The sequence below is a fragment of the Solanum tuberosum genome, unplaced genomic scaffold, assembly GCF_000226075.1.
Source record: "Solanum tuberosum cultivar DM 1-3 516 R44 unplaced genomic scaffold, SolTub_3.0 scf00036, whole genome shotgun sequence".
Lineage (NCBI taxonomy): Eukaryota > Viridiplantae > Streptophyta > Magnoliopsida > Solanales > Solanaceae > Solanum > Solanum tuberosum.
In genome coordinates this window covers 1,778,838-1,798,807 of record NW_006238960.1, presented here as the reverse complement: position 1 = coordinate 1,798,807, position 19,970 = coordinate 1,778,838, and the positions used below count along the sequence as shown (strand labels likewise).

The following is a 19,970-nucleotide window of genomic DNA, read 5'->3' as shown; positions in this document are numbered from 1 at the left end:
GCTAGTGGATCCACTTAAGCTAAGAGTTCATGGTTCTACCTTAGGCAAGCAGGACAACTCTTTTCAGTGTGGGTAACACCGGGTGATCATGTTATAGCTCACGTGGTCTCATGTCAGTTAAGGCTTATTCCCACAATAAAAAGATGAATAATGAACTAAGACATGCTTCAAGAAGTATCTCGTAGTATTCAAAGGTTTTAAAGATAATGCTAGCTTGCATTGAAGATGATGTTATGACTTATATTTTCCAACTATCTCTATGATGATGTTTAAACTTGGTAAATTGCATTCTTTGAAATGAAATGTCCCTTTTAGCATGTTTTAAATGTTTTTATGCATAGTTATCATACTTAGAATAATTTTGTACTAACACATACTCTTGCCTACATTTTTCTCAAATATAGGGTCTGACAGTTAGGGTCACCAGTTTCGTGGCTAAGTGTTGATTTAGAGATTCCGAGCTTTGGTGAGTCCTCATGCTTCGAGGATGGAGTTTTATTGTTTAGATCCTTTTCCATTGTATTTCCCTTTTTGGACATGATGTATGGGCTAGGCCCAATTTCATTCGATTGTAATAGATGGCTATGATGAGACAAGTGTCTAGACTTCCGCTTTTATATATTATTGTTTTTGGAGTTCAAATGTTGTTTTACTCTAATTGTTCTATTTCTTATGTTATGAGGGCTAAGTGGATTATATGGAGTCCTTCGGGGTTCTATACACCATGTTACATCTAGGGGCTACCCCTGGGTCATGAAAAACTTGGTAATCAGAGCACAAGTTTTAGAATTGTCCTAGGATGATGTCTCATAAGCCACATCTAGTAGAGTCTTGTTCATGAGTGTGAAGCGCGCCACATTTATGAGTGAGAGGCTACAAGATGATTAGGAAACTCCACTTCTTTCATTACTCTAAGTTGTGCCATAGATTTTAACTCTATAAGATCTCTCTCTTAATTCTTGCCCAATGTTCTTCAGGATATGACTACTAGAAGGGCTGCTTGAAGGATAGAGGGTGACAATTTGGAACAAGGAGGTCATCCTCAAGCTCCGATAGATCCTTTGGCTGAGAATGTAACAAATGCAAAGTTTAGGTCGGCGTTTCAAATGTTGGCCCAAGCCATGACGGCACAAGCCAATAGAGAGGTGGTAGTCCCCATGAACCCAAATGTGGGTACGGCGGCTTCAAGAGTGAGGGACTTTACAAGGATGAACTCTTCGGAATTTTATGGCTCCAAAGTTGAGAAAGACCCTCAAGAGTTTGTCGATGAGGTCTATAAGGTAATTACTATTATGGGGTTGACTCCAGTAGAGAAGGCGGAATGGGCCTCTTATCAATTGAAATGTGTTGCTCAAGTATGGTACAACTAATGGAAAGAGGCAAGGCCGGTAAGAGCGGGTCCCGTAGAATGGAAAGTGTTTAAATCTGCTTTTCTTGATAGGTTCTTTCCCCTTGAGATGAGGGAATCAAAGGTGCAAGAGTTCATTAACCTTCGTCAAGGAAGTATGAGTGTGAAAAAGTATGCCCTAAAGTTCACTCAATTGTCCAAGTATGCTCCAACGATGGTTGCGGATTCTAGGGCTAGGATGAGTAAGTTTGTGTCGAGTATATCCAAAATGGTGGTTAAAGAGTGTCGTACCGCCATGCTCATTGGTGACATGGACATCTCTCGTCTTATGATCCATGCACAACAAATTGAGGAGGATAAACTCAAGGAAAAGTCTAGGGAGGTAAAAAGGGCTAGGACCGGTGATGGAAACTTCTCTAATGCAAAGTCCAATGGACAGGGTCGACCTAGATTTTGACAAAGGTTTTCCAGTCAAGGTTCATCCAATGCTCCTCCAAAGTCCAACAAAGATGGGGTGTCTAACCCTAAACCTCAAGGAGGGAATAGAGATGGTTCTTCTTTGGCTAGGTCTACTTGTGCTAAGAGTGGGAAGAAACATGATGGTAAGTGCATGGCCGGCACGGACAGTTGCTTTGGTTGTGGAAAGAGTTTAATGAGGGATTGCCCAATGCTTATGGCTAAAGGAAGATACATGCAAGCAAGATCCTCCTAGTGGTTCGGGTTCCAATGCTCCCTAGTAAAACCGCTTTTATGCACTCCAGTCTAGAGGTGGCCAAGAGAGTTCCCCAAATGTAGTTATCGATATGTTAAAAGTTTTAAACTTGATGTGTATGCTTTACTAGATCCAAGTGCTATTTTATCTTTTGTGACACCATATGTGGCTATGAGGTTTGATGTTCCTCCGGATGTGTTGTTAGAACCTTTTTCTGTCTCTACTCCTGTTGGTGATTCTGTGGTGGCTAAAAGGGTCTATCGAAAGTGTCCCGTTTCCTTATCCCATAGAGTTACTCTTGTTGATTTGGTAGAGCTTGACATGTTAGATTTCGATGTGATTCTTTGTATGGATTGGTTGCATGCATGTTATGCTTCTATAGATTGTAGAACTCGTGTAGTCAAGTTTCAGTTCCCAAATGAGCCTATCCTAGAGTAGAATGGGGGAAATTCTATGCCTAGAGGTCGGTTTGTCTCTTGTCTTAAAGCTAGAAATATGATCTCAAAAGGTTGCATTTACCATCTTGTTAGGGTGCGGGATGTAGATTCTGAAACCCCTTCTCTTGAGTCGGTCCCCGTTGTTAATTAGTTTTCGGAAGTGTTCCTCGATGATTTACTCGGTATTCCTTCCAAGCGGGAAATAGACTTTGGTATGACCTTATCCTGGATACGCAACCTCTCTCTATTCCTCCTTATAGAATGGCTCCGGCTGAGTTAAAGGAATTGAAAGAGCAATTAAAGGATTTGTTGTATAAGGGTTTTCTCCAACCGAGTATCTCTCCATCGGGTGCTCCCGTTTTGTTTGTTAGAAAGAAAGATGGGTCTCTTCGTATATGTATTGACTATCGTCAGTTGAACAAGGTGACCATTAAGAATAAGTATCCTCTTTCAAGGATAGATGACTTGTTTGACCAACTTGAAGGGGCTTGTTACTTCTCTAAGATTGTCTTAGGTCGGGTTATCACCAATTGAGGGTGAGGGATGATGATATTCCAAAGACGGATTTTAGGACCCGGTATGATCATTATGAGTTCTTGGTAATACCATTTGGGTTGACTAATGCTCTGGCGGCGTTTATGGATTTGATGAATAAGGTGTTTAGACAATACCTTGATATGCTCGTAATTGTGTTTATTAATGATATTTTGATCTATTGAAGAAGTGAGAATGAACATATTGACCATTTGAGGATTGTGTTGCAAATTCTTAAGGACCAACAACTTGTCGCAAAGTTTAGCAAATGTGAATTTTGGTTAAGGTCCGTAACTTTTCTTAGCCATATTGTGTCAAGCAAGGAAATTAGGTAGATCCTAAGAAGACAGATGTGATCAAGAGTTGGACTAGACCTCTAACTCCTTTGGATATTAGAAGCTTCTTGGGTTCGGCCGGTTACTATAAAAGGTTTGTTGAGGGTTTTCTTCTATTGCTTCTCCTTTGACGACTTTAACTCAAAAGAAGGCTAAATTTGTGTGGTCGGAAGCTTGTGAGAAAAGTTTCCAAGAGTTGAAAGATATACTTACTTCCGCTCTGATATTGACGTTACCGAAATGTACGAATGGTTTTGTGGTGTATTATGATGCCTCTAAAGTTTGGTTTGGGATGTGTGCTTATGCAAAATGGTAAGGTTATTGCCTATGCTTCAAGGTAGCTTAATACCCATGAGAAGAATTATCCTACCCATGACCTTGATTTAGCGGCGGTTGTTTTTGCCTTAAAGATTTGGAGGCATTATTTATATGGGGTATATGTTGATGTTTTCACCGATCATAAGAGTTTACAATATGTGTTTAGTTAAAAGGACTTGAATCTCCACCAAAAAAAGTGGCTAGAACTATTGAAGGATTATGACATAAGTGTCCTCTATCACCTCGATAAAGCAAATGTGGTGGCGGATGCTCTTAGTCGGTTGTCGATGGGTAGTGTTGCTCATGTAGAGGATGTAAAGAAAAAGTTAGTTTGGGATGTTCATAGGTTGGCCCAATTAGGTGTTCAATTAGTGGACTCCACCAAAGGTGGTGTCATGGTCCATAACGGGTCTGAATCGTCCTTTGTGATGGATGTGAAGGCTAAGCAAGGTCTTGATCCAATTTTGGTTGAGTTGAAAGAAACGGTGCTTAAGAAATCCGTTGAGGATTTCTCCCAAGGGGGAGATGGTGTGCTTAGATATCAAGGTCGTTTATGTGTTCCGAATATTGATGACTAGAGGGAACAAATCTTAATGGAAGCCCATAGTTACCAGTATTCCATTCACTCGGGAGCCACCAAGATGTACCTAAAGTGTTGGTTGACTCTAAAGGGTGTTTGACTCACCCAAGACAACTTAACTAGAAAGAACTTTTCACTAGCAAACAAATGTTTCATGTGCTAGTCAACCTGCTCCTTCACTGCTCTATGGCCACAGACATCTGGAATCTGTTTCTAAATATTTTTGGATTGAAATGGGCAGTGCCTTTATTCGTAAGAGATGCCTATGTGAGAAGGAGCTCAACGGAAGTTGACAAGACCATCAGAAAAATCTGAAACATGGTGCTTGCAAGCATTTTTTGGTGTATTTGGATCGAGAGGAATCATAGATGTTTTGATGGCGTATTAACTTCAATAGGATTTTGAAGGCTAGATGTCGGTTAGCCTATTTAGTTGGGCTAACCTTTCCCCTGTTAATAATTTTGATGTTTTTTGAGGATTTTGTCAGCTCATTAGTTTTGTAGTACTTCAACGGTATAAAAGCTGACAAATGTTTGTTTGTTAATCCCTTTGTATCTTCTTGGTGCTTCCAGAACAAGAACAACTTCATCCAGAAGATGAAGATGAATTGTTTAGTGTTGTTTTATTTTTGGTGTAAATAGGAATATATGGAAGATCTAGAATCAGTTACAGATGTCTTAAGCTCTTTGGAATTTTGGTTAAAGGGTTGAAGATCTTCCTGATACACTTACTTCAATTGTAATTAGGAAATCTGTAACTTGTTGTGGCAGGTTTTTGATTTTTTGGAAATAGAATACAAGTTGTTACTTTCTCCAGAAGAATAAAAAAATAAAAAAAGAACTCTTTCAATATCTTTGTGGTTATCTCATTTCTATATGGAGGGGTTCTTCTGCCCTCACTGTAGAAGTTGATAAGCTATGATTGATATACTTTTCCTATGAGAAAATCCAAAAGGAAATGTGGGGGGATTGGGAAGGATGGGCTGTTATAATGGTTAGTTTACCTTCTTTTGGGTGATTTAACTTTTTATCTTCTCATACTATTCCATGTTGAAACAGGTTGAGGAGTTGTATTCTTTGGATCTTGATGAGCTCAACAGTCTTAGGTGAATCAATTTTGCCACTTGAGCATTAGTTGTATGGTTTTGTGGAATAATTTATTCTCAGGGGCTTCGAGCTTGCTGTTCTCCATGTTTTTCAAAAAAAGGAAATAATAATTTTATGTTTTAATTTTTACAAGCCTGTGTACAGTTTGATATTCCTTTTCAAATAGCGTTCTAGTGAAAAAGATGATGGACCCAAACCCAAACCAATTATTTGCTAGTGAGGTTAAATACCTTTACATGATATATGTGGTTAAACTACTAGGAGTTTCTTAGCACTATGACATGTAACTTTCTTGATGATGTGAAACATGTGATAAACAATGCTTGTGCTACCCAAGCAATCCTTTCAATCCTTCTGAACAATCTAGATGTTGATATTGGTCTAGAATTATTTGCACTAAAAGAATTCACAAAGAATTTCCCACTGGAGCTTAAAGGTTTAGCTATCAATAACAGTGCAGTAATTCATACAACCCATAATAGTTTTGCAAGACCTGAGCCATTTGTGCTTGAGGAGCAGAAAACTGTTGGAAAAGATGATGATGTATATAATTTTATCAGCTATATACATGTGGACGATGTGTTCTATGAGCTTGATGGATTGAAGGAGGGACCAATCAGTCTTGGGTGGGCAAAGTGATATTGAGTGGTTGCGCATGGTGCAACCAGTTATTCAGGAACGTATTGAAAGGTATTCCCAAAGTGAAATAAGATTCAATCTGATGGTTGTAGTAAAGAACAGGAAAGAGGTGTATACTGTAGAGCTGAAGGAGTGGAATTACTAAATAAATCCTTAGCAGAAGTAAATTCTGGTATTGAAGCTGTTAATGATAAGATATTAAGGGAGGATGAGAAGTTCAAGAAATGGAATATTGAAAATAACACAACTGTATACCTTTTCTGTTTTAGAAATCCAGTGGATTTGGCCAATATATTGTTCATTTGTTGACTCTGCTGTGGATTTTTCTCTCTCTCAAGCAAATTGAAGATAGTGTATTGGCAACAATGTTAGATCAATACCGAAGCTATCATATCTCATTTAAGTTGGGCCAGCCTCTTTCTGGTTCTAGAGTGTAGTACCCAAATGGCCAAACTGAACCGTTCATCTTTAACTACCACTGGAAAATGACCTTGAATTGAAAATATGGTTAGGTTCTAAATGATAGTAGGTATAAATGCATTTTGTTCATTCAAATAGCCCAGTTTGTGGTTTTGTTTCCAAGTATTATTCACTTGTTTGTCAGTAGAATATGACCGAATATTATATTCAAGATTTAGATACGTTGATTGCTTTTAATTGAACCTCACATTAACAAGGATTTGACAACTTCTCACTCATATTCTTAAATGTATTATCAGTTTGAGAAAGCTAACCACATTCCAGAGAAAAACAATATTAATGACTTGGTATATATTATACCATAAGATATTTTTTTGGTCAAACGTATACACAACCCTTTTAATCTACCCCTAATTTATTTTGATACTTAATCTTGTTACATCTTAACCATCTAACTCCATTTTTCATGTACTATTTGAACATAAGTAATTAAATTGGTAATTAAGGAATGAGTGTATATATATTTTAAGAAAGATTAAAAGTTTTTATAATAGTAACTTGGTCCTCAAATAAGTTTATAAATGACAAAAAATACAAACACCTTTATTCAATTTTGACAACCAAAATAAAAAGAAAAAGGATTGCTCCATCCGGTACTTGGTTTGGGACTTTGTTGTGGGCGAATCAATCGAAATCTTATAAGGAATTCTGAAATGGTGCTATTCTGTTCTGTGGTGTTGTAAAGGTGTTAATCTTAGGGTTTGGGAATTTGATATTTTTTTTGTTCGCAGGATGAATCCAACGAAGAACTGGAGCCGCTTTTTGATTACAGACGTGTTCAGCCCTTCAATACTCCCTTCAATGTTGTCTGCCTTGACGGTCAGCTCCCTTTTCTCATAAATGAATGAAATTACTGTTGTATGTGCATACTTTGGCTTAAGATTTTTGCTCATACTAGTAAAAATCACAGATGATACTCCAGACTCGTCTCCAGTTATCTCAAAGAAACGGAAAATGATCGATTCTACTGTAAACTTCTCTTCTCTTCTTTAATCTTCTGTAAATTCTCTTTTTTCTCAATTTCTTAATCCTTTAATCAATAGGCCGAAAAGAAAAAAGACAAAAATGAAGCAGTTCAAATAATTGACTGCGAAGAAAAAGAAGAGGATTGGCTGCCACCTTCCCCAAACATTTCTGCTCATACTAGTAGCCTTCTTGAAGATTCAACTATAAAGGAAATTAGGTAAATTCATACTACCTTATTTGATTTCTATATTCTTTTGTATCCAATGATTTGAGATTTGCATTACATGTTTCGTGACAAAACCTTAATGGCTGTGGGTTCCCAATTGAATTAATTTTTATTTGGTGTCTGATTTGAGTATGGTGATTTTCCTGCTCTTTTATTATTTTTAATGAAATATAAGTTTTGTGATTTTGTGAATTTTCGTGCACCTTTATTTTGAATGAAATATGAGTTTCGTGATCTTATGAATTTTCACTTTTTAAAGTTGGATTCTCCAAGTAAATATTAATACCCTTTTGGCATATCTAACTTGATGTCTGTTTTCTTTAGGTGGCAACTGATTAGATAATTCTGTTAGCTTCGGTATAGCCAATCTTTAATGAGTTAAGTTCCTAAATGAGATAATTGAATTCAAATAAATAGATTATGTCAAATGACGAAAGGTCTGAAAAGCCGAAGGTCTATCGGAAACAACTTCTACGCCTCACAAAGGTAGGGGTGTAGACTAGGGTAAGGTCTACGTACACCAAATCCTCCTTAGACCCCACTTGTGGCACTATACTAGATATGATGATGTTGTAGATTATGTCAAGTAGACAAAGCATAGAATTTGCCATCCATTCTTGTTATTAGATTTAATTAGCATTGATATTGTTATTCATCAATAAATTCGTTCTGGTTCCATGACAGCTTACACCGACCTATGCTTGATTTCATCTGTTTAGGGTTTGGTGAAAGGGAAGGGTCATTCTTTTTTCATCTTCTTTAAACATGAGGCTTCTGTAGTCTTTGACAACATTTGTATTACTAATTAAGTTGCACTTGCTCTTGTTCTTCTCTTTTTCTCTTTACTATTATGAGTGGCTGTTTGTAGATTAAAAAAGAAAGAGCTGGCATCATTTGCCCAATCAGCAAAGGATGAGCTGCGAGATGTTGAAGAATCTGTAAAAAGAGATCTTAGTGCTTCGCTCCATTCACTTCAAGATAGTGTTGCTGAGATGCCGTCAAAACCCTCAACTGACAGAGTTAAAATGGTCATTTCTATCCAAGACAAGGATGGAACGAAGCAATTTCGCGTTTATGCGGTATTTCCTGGGGTTGCAGTTCATATATTTACATATATAGAAGCTTGCACATCTGTTGTGTAGTTATGTCATGTGCACCATAATGTTTAAAAGAGGTGTAATCTTTCCTTCATTCTTAATATACTCATAATGTATATTATACAAACAAAAAAGAAGTTAAGAATAAATGTATAAATGCTCCTGATAAAAACAGATGAATGTATATTGCTTCTGCTAAAAAACAGATGAATGTATATTGCTTCTGATAAAAAACACATGAATGTATAGTGCTTTCTACAAAAGTACTTGGTGTTTTATTGATTTCGAGGTATGAACAAGTTTGTTTATATAAGAGAAACTAAATCACTTTTTGTTTCAAATTCTGTTACATATGTATAGCTCAATGCTCAATGATGCTTATAATATACGACTTCTTGAAGTTGACTTCTATCTATTTTGCTTTGCACCCCCCCGCGTTTACTGTCTGCCAAGTGTTGTGTGTGAAGTGTGTGGTAGGATCATTTGATTTTCCTTGGAAGCCACGATCATAGGAGGATTTAATTCTATAACTGTATAGAAATTTCTTTGAAGTATTTTTCTTGTTATCTTTAAATGCAATATGCATAAAACTCTACATTACTTTGAACTTCATTTGTGTTAAAGCACTGTCAAATATGACTGCAGTGCAAGTGCTTTTTAACAACCAGAAAAATGCACTAAAAGATCGACATACACGTGTAAATGTACATACATCTATTGGTACTAGTTTTTGAGTCCATGTAACATATGCAGAAATAAATGAGTTGAATTAGCATAGGATAAGGTAATTATTCCTATAAGGGAGATACGTTTGTGCTTTTAGCATGCAGGGAAAGGAATTAGTTTGGATGGTTTCATCATCTCTTATGGAACTTCAAAGACTTGAGTGCTAGATAGCTGGTGGTACCACATACTTTAAATTATGTAATACAAAATTTAAAAAGGTGCATCAGAAGATCACTAAATTGTGAAGTGTCCTATTTTATAAAGTAGATGCCACTTTAGGATCTAATCAACTTTGTTGTAGCTTGGCTTTCATGATGGAATAAATATATACCAAATGCTGCAGGATTTAATTTCCTACCTTTTCTCCGTTACAATTGAATTGGTTATTTTTGTAGATGAACTTAATAAACCAGACCTTTTTTCTTTTATAATAACAACTGCTTTAATTACCATCCGGGAAATCGAAACATCATATCTTAATAAAACTTTTTTGACAATTAACCATTAGTGGACAGAGTTATCTGGTGTTAGGTTCAATTCCCAGTTGAGACAAAACACTAGATGATTTCTTCCCATCTATTCTAGCTTTGGTGACAGAAAATTAGTCGAGGTGCACGCAAGCTGGCCTGAACACCACAATTATCGTAAAAAAAGAAAGATGACAGTCATCCAGGCTCATCAAGCATTTACCAGTCATGCCTTGAAGCAATCAGCACTTATTAACATTATCATGCCATTAATCATCAAGATATTGCTTGTTTTTTTTTTTGATTTGGCCTTGAACTATTTCACTTCAAAGCTGTTTCTACATCATCTTAAACTCATCATGGTTCATATTTCTGTATGCTGTTTGTTTCTCTTATTTTGCGCTCTGTTATTTTTCTAGTTCATGAAAAGGATATGCGTAAGTCATTCTTAATAGCCAGGAATGAAATGTTATTATGACTTACATTCCTATTCTATATTCATTTAGGATGATAAATTTGAGAGGCTGTTTAAGTCGTTCGCTGATAAAGTCAAGCTTGAGTTGCAAAACTTGGTTTTCTGCTTTGACGGGGATAAAATTAATCCAAATGCAACTCCCAGTAGTCTCGGGATGGAGGATGATGACATCATTGAAGTGCATGAAAAACCAAGTTGTTGAGGTAGAGTTATCTTTTAAATTATTGGAATTTTCTTCTGCTTCAGTTTCCTCTTCTCCCCCTCCCAGGAACTTTTTCCTTGGTTTGGATATATTTCCTTCTTATTTTCTCTTCATTTTAGAAGCTATGTATAAAAGAGTCGAAAGGTGCATTTTCTCATGAATGAATAACGTTTTAGAATCTTACCTCTTTATTCTATGACATTTGAGTTGTATTTTTGTCATTTTACTTGCTTCAGTTGATGGACTCCTTTAAATGGTAAGAATTAGGTAGAAATGGACATTATCCAATTACACCTCTTCCTTTATGCTTGTTTCTCTCTTCCATTATAAATGAATCTCGTACACCGGTAGAAAATTTAGACATCCCTTGGAAGGTGAAGGATAGATAGGATTGATCAGTTCTTGATACTTGATCATTTTCTGTCACCACTCTCTTGATGTAAATCATAAGAATCAATGCAAGTTTTGATAATGACATTTATTTATGGGGAAGCCATACAACATCATACCTAGTGAAATCCAAGTAGTGGGACCTGGGAGGCTAGAGTGTACCAGATCTTACCCCTACCTCGAGGAGGTAAAGTCTGTTTTCAAAGGACTATCGACTCAAGTACAACAAATCGAAGTAGGTATGAAGAGGAACAATGACAATGAAATAAACATAACAACTAATAAGGAAATAGTAGCAACACAATACAATAATATGGCAATCCAAAGACAATAAACAACAAATGATGAAAGATATCAAAAGCAAGTGTTGAAGTGTGTGACCATCGTATCTAAAAGCTTAAGCTGTTAGAGAGAGCACACTTTTATTGTTTAATTATTTTCTCAACAACAAGAAATACAAGAATAAGGCTAATACTATGGTAGACACTACCAAGCCCGAACCTGTCGAATAGCAAGCAAAACTCCACTACCTACCAGCTTTCTACCACAATTCGCGACCTCTGCACCTTCTTATCTAAGGTCATACCCTTGCTAAGCTGAAGATGCATCATGTCCTCTTAAATTACCTCTCCCCAATACTTTTTTTACCTACATCTACCTTCTCGTACCCACTATATCTAACCTCTCGCCCCTTCTCACTAGGGTATATACACTTCTCCTCTTTACATGTCCAAATCATCTCAGATTTGTTTCCCTTATCTTGTCCACCACAGAGGCCACTTCCACCTTTTCTGGGATATCCTCATTCTTAGTCTTATCCCTCCTAGTATGCCGACAAATCCATCTCACCATCCTTATTTCCGCAACTTGCATCTTGTGAACATGAAAGTTCTTGACTAGTCAACGCTTCATCCCATACAACAAAGTCGGTCTAACCACCACTCTGTAGAACTTACCTTTAAGTTTAAGTTGTACATTTTTATCACACAAGACTCCGGAGGCAAGCCTCCACTTCACCAATGCCGCGTCAATACGATGTGTGACATCACTGTCGATCTCCCCACTCTCTTAGATTAAAGACTCCAAGTAATTGAAACTATCTCTCTTGGGGATAACCTGCGTGTCAAGCCTCATTTCCACGTTTGCCTCATGTATTGCATCATTGAAATTGCACTCCAAATATTTAATTTTGGTCCTGCTCAACATGAACCCTTTAGACTGTAGAGTTTGTCTCCACACCTCCAACCTAACATTAGCTCTGTTGCATGTCTCATCAATAAGTACTATGTCATCTGCAAATAACATACATCTTAATGCCTCATCTTGAATTAAACCTAGTCAATTCATCCATCACGAAGGCATATTGGAACGAGCTAAGTGCTTGGTGCAACCCCTGTGTCTAGTACTAGTGCAACCTATCTTGATTGGAAAGTCCTTTGAGTTTCCTCCCACCATTCTAATATGAGTCTTAGCTCCATCATACATGTCCTTAATTGCCTTAATGTAGGTCATTGGTACACCTTTAGCCTCTAGGCATCTCTAGAGAGCTTCCCTCAAGACTTTGTTGTAGGCCTTTTCAAGGTCAATACCCCATATGTAAATCGGTCTTCCTTTCCTTATATTTATCCGCCCATCTCCTCACAAGATGAATAGCTTCTGTACCCTACATGAATCCGAATTGGTTTTTGCAAATGGACACACCACTCACCCTCATCTCCACCATCCTTTCTCAAGCTTTCTTGGTGTGACTTAGCAACTTGATACCCCTGTAATTATTGTAGCTTTAGATATCACCCTTGTTCTTGTACAACGGAACCATTTTATTACGCATCGACCTCCATTCTTTAGGCATTTTTGTTATCGTAAAAATGACATTAAAGGACCCAGTTTGCCACTCCATACTTGCCTTGTGTGTGCTCTTTCAAAACTCCATTGGAATCTCATCAGGTTTGATCGCTCTACTAATAACACACTTAACCTCCTTAACTTAATACACATACAATACCCAAAAATCTCGATTGAAGCTCCATACCACCCAGCACAATGTCTCTGTCCCTTTCCTTGTTTAGGAGTTTATGGAAGTATGCTTGCCATCTTCGTTTAGTGAGTCTCTTCCACCAATACCCTGCCTTCCTTGTCTTTGATGCACTTCACTACAAGAAAAGGGCCTTTTAAAGACTAGGATTTAGCGACAAGTTTTAATTATGGTCCCTATAAGTACATTTATAGGGAAGAGATTGCTTTTTTTGGTCCTAAAAAGAATCTTTATTTTCTAAATAGACGAAGGGACATATTTAGTCCAAAGAAAAGTAAATATCCGGTCCCAATCGATATTGAGTGAGAGGCGGCAACCAAAACAGAATAAACTAAAAATGGGCTCCGAAAATCCCCCCTCACATCGCTAATCAACCACTAAATTTCAATTCTAAGATCTCAGAACAGATGGACTGCAAACAAATTTTCATCTCTCACGCATATACACAAGCTTTGTCCACCATAGTGATTATTAGGCTATGGTAAATTTTTTATTTCTTTCTCTTTTATCTACTTCGTATCTTTTTTTCCATTGAAACAAGAAATTATGTTTCTTTGTTCTTTCTTAACTGATGCATTTGAGTTGTTTAGAGTAGTGATTGTTGTTGTGTGAGGGCTAAATATGAGAGTATTGGGTTAAATCTTGTGAGGTGGAGAAACTTGTGTGTTTTTTGTAGGGTTTTGTGTATGCTATTGGTTTTGTCTTTGCAATTTGTGTTATAGGACTGTTTTGGGATCGTGCTTGAAAGCCAAGAAAATTTTGTGTCTTTTGTTTTTTTCTTTGAGGTTATGGCATTACCCAATTGGTTTGATGATCGCCCACATGGCTTTAGCTCGCCAACGTGTGCTAGCCATCACCAAAGGTTGCTCAAGCTTGCCAAAGTGCTTCCTACATCCCCAAAACAGGCTGTCGATTCAAGCTATCATTCATATGTGGAAGCCCATCCTTTTGTGCTCCATAAGATCCATCCAAGATCCTCTTTGAATCCTTATTGTGAGCTCAAAAGGATCTCATAGTTGGTGCTACCCATGCTCGTATCATCGAATTGGTTGAATTCATTTTTACCATTAGGTTCAGTAGTTCAATTTCTTATTTCTTATCAATGATTTTTATGGGGGGTTTTTAAAGCTAGCTTATTACGTTTGACAAGTATAATCTCGGCTAAAACATATCAAAGAAATACTTTGATGAAAAAATTCTATCGAATTCTGCCACTGAATATGTTTTTTGAATAAAACTATAGAGGGGGTGATGGACTTTCTAGCTGAAGCTCTTCGCTTGTATTATGTAGCAAACTACTCCTCCAAAGGGAGTGATGGACTTGCTAGTTCAAGCTCTCCACTTCTGTTTTTTCTGTAGCAAACTACTCCCTCCAAACTAAGTGATGGACTTGCTAATTAAAGCTCTTCACTTGCATTTTTTCTGTCGCAAATTACTCCCTCCAAAATAAGGTAAATGTTTTGAGCATTATACTGTAGGCTCCCTTTTTTATTCAAGTTAATAGAGAAAATTAATTAATTTGAATGGCATACCCTGTGGATATGCTGATCATGACAGATAGAAAGTTGCAATTACTTATGAAGCATTTACTATAGTGGTCTTTGGTCTTGAGTTTTATTGTCGCTACTTTGTTTGCCAAACTCCTTTACGTGTTTAAAGTCGGTAACGATAAACATTTGGGTATTTGAGGGTTTAATCCTAATTTTAGCGGATAAGAGACAATAATTAGTATAAGATTAATTACCTCCTTTAACTTAAATAGAAACCGAAGATATCAAGTTAAGGTACCCAAGGGTGTGGCCTAATGGTCAATGAAGTGGTGAGAACTATAAGGTATCAGATTCAAATCCCAACAGAGACAAAAAGCACTAGGTGGTTTCTTCTCGTCTGTCCTAACCTTGGTGGATAGAGTTATGTGGTCCCTCTTACTATGGGAAGTGGCAGGTATCTTGTGAAATTAGTCGAGGTGCGCTCAAGCTAAGTCCGGACACCATAGTTATATTAAAAAAAATAAAACAAGTCAAAACTTAATCTTACCTCTTAAAGAATTGTTTGTAAGATAAATTCCAAGTAAACACTCACAAATGTGTAAAGAAGAGAAACCTCTCAAATAATTTTTTTTTGATTTGCACCGGGTGTCCGAGTCTCTTTGAGCCCCGACTAATCCCGGGGGTGCACAGGCCCTCGGCAAGGAGTTTCCCGCAAGTGCACCACGGTTAATTCAGGTTTTACCCAGTCCGATGGCCCTCAGAAATTGTTTGCACCCAGTGGGTTTCGAACTTGAGACCTTGAAAGGGAGCAAACCCCAAGGCTCAAGTCAATTGCCAGCAGGCCAACCCCTGAGGGTTAGAGAAAATTAATTAATTAATCATGGTTATGTGATAAATGTTATGAAATATGCCATGTATTTACTGGTTAGGTGTAAACACCTAGTGCAAGTGGGTTAGGTGAGTGGAGATTTACCCATTTCTATTTATTGATTATAGGTGTTGGAGTAAATTTATTGATTGAATTGGTGTTCTTTTACCCACTCTATTGTTGTCTTGGCTTAAGTTTGTGCCTGATAACTCAAGCACTGATGTGGGAGCGTTAAATATTGACTTTTTTTGCTAAAAACTGTATTTATGGATTGATTACTGTTAAAAATAACATTTGTTGATGATATCCTAGTTAGCATTAGAAAGCTTTGGATTGTTACTGTTCACTCAATCTATTGTCTTTACAGAAAACCAATTGTTCCTTAACGTTCTTTCTTTTCCCTTTTTCTTTTGGTAGAGAAGATGATAACTTGTTGTTTTGATGATTGTAGCATGGACTGGTTTTCTGCATAACTTTATTGTTGATTATGTTGTCCAAATAATTGATTTTAAAGAAATGGATTATGCCACCCTCTATTAGGTTGTCACAATTTTTGACTTGCTTAAACAACATAACATTCAATTAAGTGCAATGAAGCCATTCTTGTTGTTGTTTCTCCAATGTTAAGCATAACAATAACAGGTTAAAGCAAATAAATGAAGCACAGACCACATCACGATAGATTCTCACGCCTATTTACATGAGGTTTATTTTGTTATTTATGTACTAATCTCCAGCTCAGAAGTGTTCATCTCTAAGTTCCTTATTTTCTCGTACAACGATTAGTAGTTCTGATGTCTTGAGAGGCCTCCTAACAATGTTTTCTTGTGCGCTGTGAATTCCGATTTTACTTTAGACCTTACTCATATTGTGTTGGCATTCTAAACATTTTTTTGGTTTTTAAATGGAATCTGTTGACTGGATTAAAATGCAACTTTGACCTGTTAGGTAGTGCATGTGTCAATTGTGTACATATTGGACTTGATAATATAATGTATGTCGGGTGATTCTTCTATTGAACACTGTCCAGCGGGAGGTATCTTTGAAGAATTTTCTGGTTATCTAGATTTTGTATGTCAACTTTGGCATTCTATAGTTCATATCCTCATATTTGACTAGAGGAAGAGATTACTGATATTTCCAACACCTTTGAACTTCAAAAGCAACAGAACATCAAATATGTTAACTTCTTCTTCTAGGATAATTTTACAAGGTGCCCTAGTACTGCCTAAGAATTCTTTTGAAGAGGAACCTAGGGAAATTGGTTCTCTGTAAATTGCACTTGACCGTTGATGCAACAAGCTATGTTTCCTGAAACAGTCTGAAATCTGACTAGTTTTGGTCATCTTAGCTTTAGTGTGAGGGGGAAGAGATTGCTCTCATCTCATGGGAAGAAGATTGTTTAGCTTTTGTATAAAGTATAAACCAAGAACTAGCAAAGTAGAAGAGGAAGTCCCCTTTCCTTTTTCTTTCTTAAGATGAACAGGGGAGATAGGGGAGGTATAGGTCTGTCTGCTCTCTGATACTTCCAACATAACTGAAGGACTATATCAAAGTTTTATATCATTTTTTGGGATACCATGCAAGAGGTGTTGAATAGAATATATTATATATCATTTATTCTCATTTTTATGAAGATTTCAAGTAATACTGATTGCATTATAAGGTTTGAAATTAAGGCGTAATTTGAAAAGTATACAAATTGTAATAATTCTTTCGGTAGCCTCGAAGGTGTTAATAATTTTAGTTTTATTAGCATCTCTGTGGTCGTGCATTTGGAGCTCTGCACATACCTTTGTTGGTTATTGATAGTTCCGAATGAACCTACTAAGATGAAAATTTCTCTTTGGCTCAAGGTATTTCACGGCGGTTGCGAAACCTTTATTCTTAGATATGTCTGTGAAATATCTTTTGTAATCTAGCACTTTCTTATGTTAATATTTTTCGACCTTAAATATCCATCACTTGTTCTTCATTGTTGGGTTTTTACTTGAAGAAAATTTTGAGCTGTGATTATCATTCTTGTCTTTTGTTTGATCCCCATTTAAGATTTTCCTGAACTTTTTGTCTGGTTGATGTCTAACATCATATTTTTACTTAGATTCATTATTCCAACGAGGTTTACAGGAAAATAAAAATTCTTTAATAGATTAAAAATGATAGTTGCAATATTAAGGAAGAAATTACTAGGTATTTCATTGAACATCCACAAAAAGAATAATTCTCTTTTGAGCTGAGCTGTGTCTATGCATTAACGATATCCCACTTACGTTAGTTAGTGATTAATAATATAGAAAGAAAATGAAAACAACACTAGTCTTACTATAATTCATGCAGTATGCTCTTTGTTAAGTTAGTTCATTAAGTTTACTGATTCCTTGTTTAGTGATCTTACTTTGAGATACCTATGATGTTGTTCTTTTTTTTGGTTGATTTTGTTAAACTTGTTTGAAAGACGATCTATTAAGAGCTCTAGAATCACAGATCTTTAGAATTTGGAAGAAGAGTAGAAGCATTTGGACTTCAATTATAGAGGCTTAACATAATATATATATACTTGATGTTCGTTTCAAGCTTAACTTGTGAGAGAACATGGTATACTATGATTGTTATTTAGCCTTCATTCTTTGACCTTTTTAGCTTACTAGTACATGTTGTATAGGCTTAGTCTTTATAAATTTGAACATTTTTTTAGCTGAAATACTTTGTAGTCCATTGCTATAGTTCTAAGGAAAATGTATTTTGTATTTTTTTTTCCAGGTTTGAAGGCGTGGATTTATAACTCAAGACGCAAGCTTAAAAGACTGTACAAATTGGTTCATTTTTGTTGGAATGTTAGACAAATTACTTATTTTTTTGGAAAAAGATTATGTAAACCTACTGATGTAACATCGTGGGATGTGAAGTCTATTTTGTACTGGATTGCAAATTTTATATATGAAAGCAGCATATTACTATTGAAATTTCTGTTATATATTTCAAAAATATCATATGAAAAAACATGTATTTAAAATGGCGAGCAGATCTATTAATGAAAATTGAATGCAATTTCTTAGGACCAGATCTGTAGTCCTTAATACCTTCAAGGACCAATTTTTTTGGGTCCTAGAAGATTGTAGTACAAATTAATGTATGATTAGGGACCAGAAATGAGGTCCATATATGCGATTTAGGGAACTGTATTTTTCTAGTCCCTAGAACCTTTTAACGACTAGCAGTCAAATCCGGTCGTTATTGTTCTTTAGTTACGAATCCTATAGGGTCCAGATGACCAGATATTTCTGGCCGCTATTAAATATTAAAGACCAGAAATAGACTTTTAGGGACTATTTTCCTGGTTGTTAATTCCCATTTTTCTTGTACTGCTTCCTCTCTCTCGCCTTAGTGAGCTTGTACACTTATCTCCATCTTTGTCCCCTAGTTCAACATACAGGTGTTCAAAAGCTGTCGTCTTTGCCACGGTAACCACTAACTTAGCCTCCTTTTTCAACTTATAATCATTGGTTTCTGTGTTTCTGTGACGTTCATGTGTTTTCTATTCACTATGACATTTAACTCATGCACATATGCCTCATATCATCCATTATAATTGCATGTTATTCTTCTTGGAAAGTGGCTCATTGTTGGATTAAACTTTACTTAGGATTAAAGGGTTCTAGATATGGTTAAAAAAAGAACAAGGTAGAAGGATGGAAGGGAGATACATCCTCTTTATAAGCAAGGTTGTACTTTACCTATCTGATAAAAGGCATAATCTGCAGTGTTATTGGTCAATTTTTTTCACTAAAAGGTAGAATTTACCATACTGAAGACAAATGGCATATATAAGAGGACTGGTGAAAGATTTTTGAATAAAGGAGGTCTAACATCCATCTAAAATAAGTATGTAGTCCATCTGATCCAACCCTGGAGATGCTTTCTTTGGCTTAAATGGATAAATCCTGAACTAGAGTTTGGCCAAGTATTTCAAGTAAAGCCAAGTGGGGAGGGTTTTCTATTTTGTACGGCTTGACATAAGAGGGTAGAGAAAGGCAGCAGTACTGAATGTTGTGTAGGATAAAGCTAGGGCTGGAGATATATTTCAAATACAGTCTTGAATCCTTTATATTCCGCTGTTTCAAAAAAAAAATTTATTTATATTCCTGAGATAATATATTTACTCACAAGTAGCGAGACATGGTTAAAGTTTAGAATACGTGTATGAAATATCTTGGAGGCAGGGGCGGCTCAACATAATTCGAGGCCTAAAGCAAAATTTTAATTAGAGGCCTAAAATTTAATAAATTTTATCTGTATTTATTTATTTTCTAAATTTTTAGATGTAAATTATTACTTAATATCTTTTTTATAAATGATTTTTTCAAGTATTTTTTTAAATTATTATTTTTAAGCAAGATTTTATCAATTCAACATTGAAAACCATCATTATTGAGACAATTATTATATGAATCGATAATATAGTTCTATAAGTAATAAGTTGATAAATTTTAAATAAAGATAAGAGTTAGAATCATAGAATCTAATTCAAAAAGTTGATAA

At 36.1% G+C, this 19,970-nt stretch overlaps 1 protein-coding gene and 1 pseudogene across 1 annotated transcript; both read left to right on the top strand.

Annotated features, from left to right (window-relative positions):
* The first annotated feature begins 1,292 nt into the window (after positions 1-1,292).
* Positions 1,293-6,154, top strand: LOC102586774 (ubiquitin carboxyl-terminal hydrolase isozyme L5-like; annotated as a pseudogene).
* An 874-nt stretch (positions 6,155-7,028) lies between these two features.
* LOC102582698 (uncharacterized) lies at positions 7,029-18,394 on the top strand. The gene is made up of 7 exons (XM_006342257.2): positions 7,029-7,145; positions 7,221-7,308; positions 7,400-7,458; positions 7,533-7,672; positions 8,550-8,760; positions 10,478-10,649; positions 18,192-18,394. Exons 1-6 carry the CDS (start codon positions 7,143-7,145, stop codon positions 10,646-10,648), a joined length of 672 nt encoding a protein of 223 aa, XP_006342319.1. The 5' UTR covers positions 7,029-7,142; the 3' UTR covers position 10,649; positions 18,192-18,394.
* The last annotated feature ends 1,576 nt before the right edge of the window (positions 18,395-19,970 follow it).

Bases quoted from the DNA above. Each gene is read 5' to 3' on its own strand.
- LOC102582698 (XM_006342257.2), top strand. The intron at 7,309-7,399 runs GTCAGCTCCCTT...TAAAAATCACAG, and splicing joins CAATGTTGTCTGCCTTGACG to ATGATACTCCAGACTCGTCT. The intron at 7,459-7,532 runs GTAAACTTCTCT...TTTAATCAATAG, and splicing joins GGAAAATGATCGATTCTACT to GCCGAAAAGAAAAAAGACAA.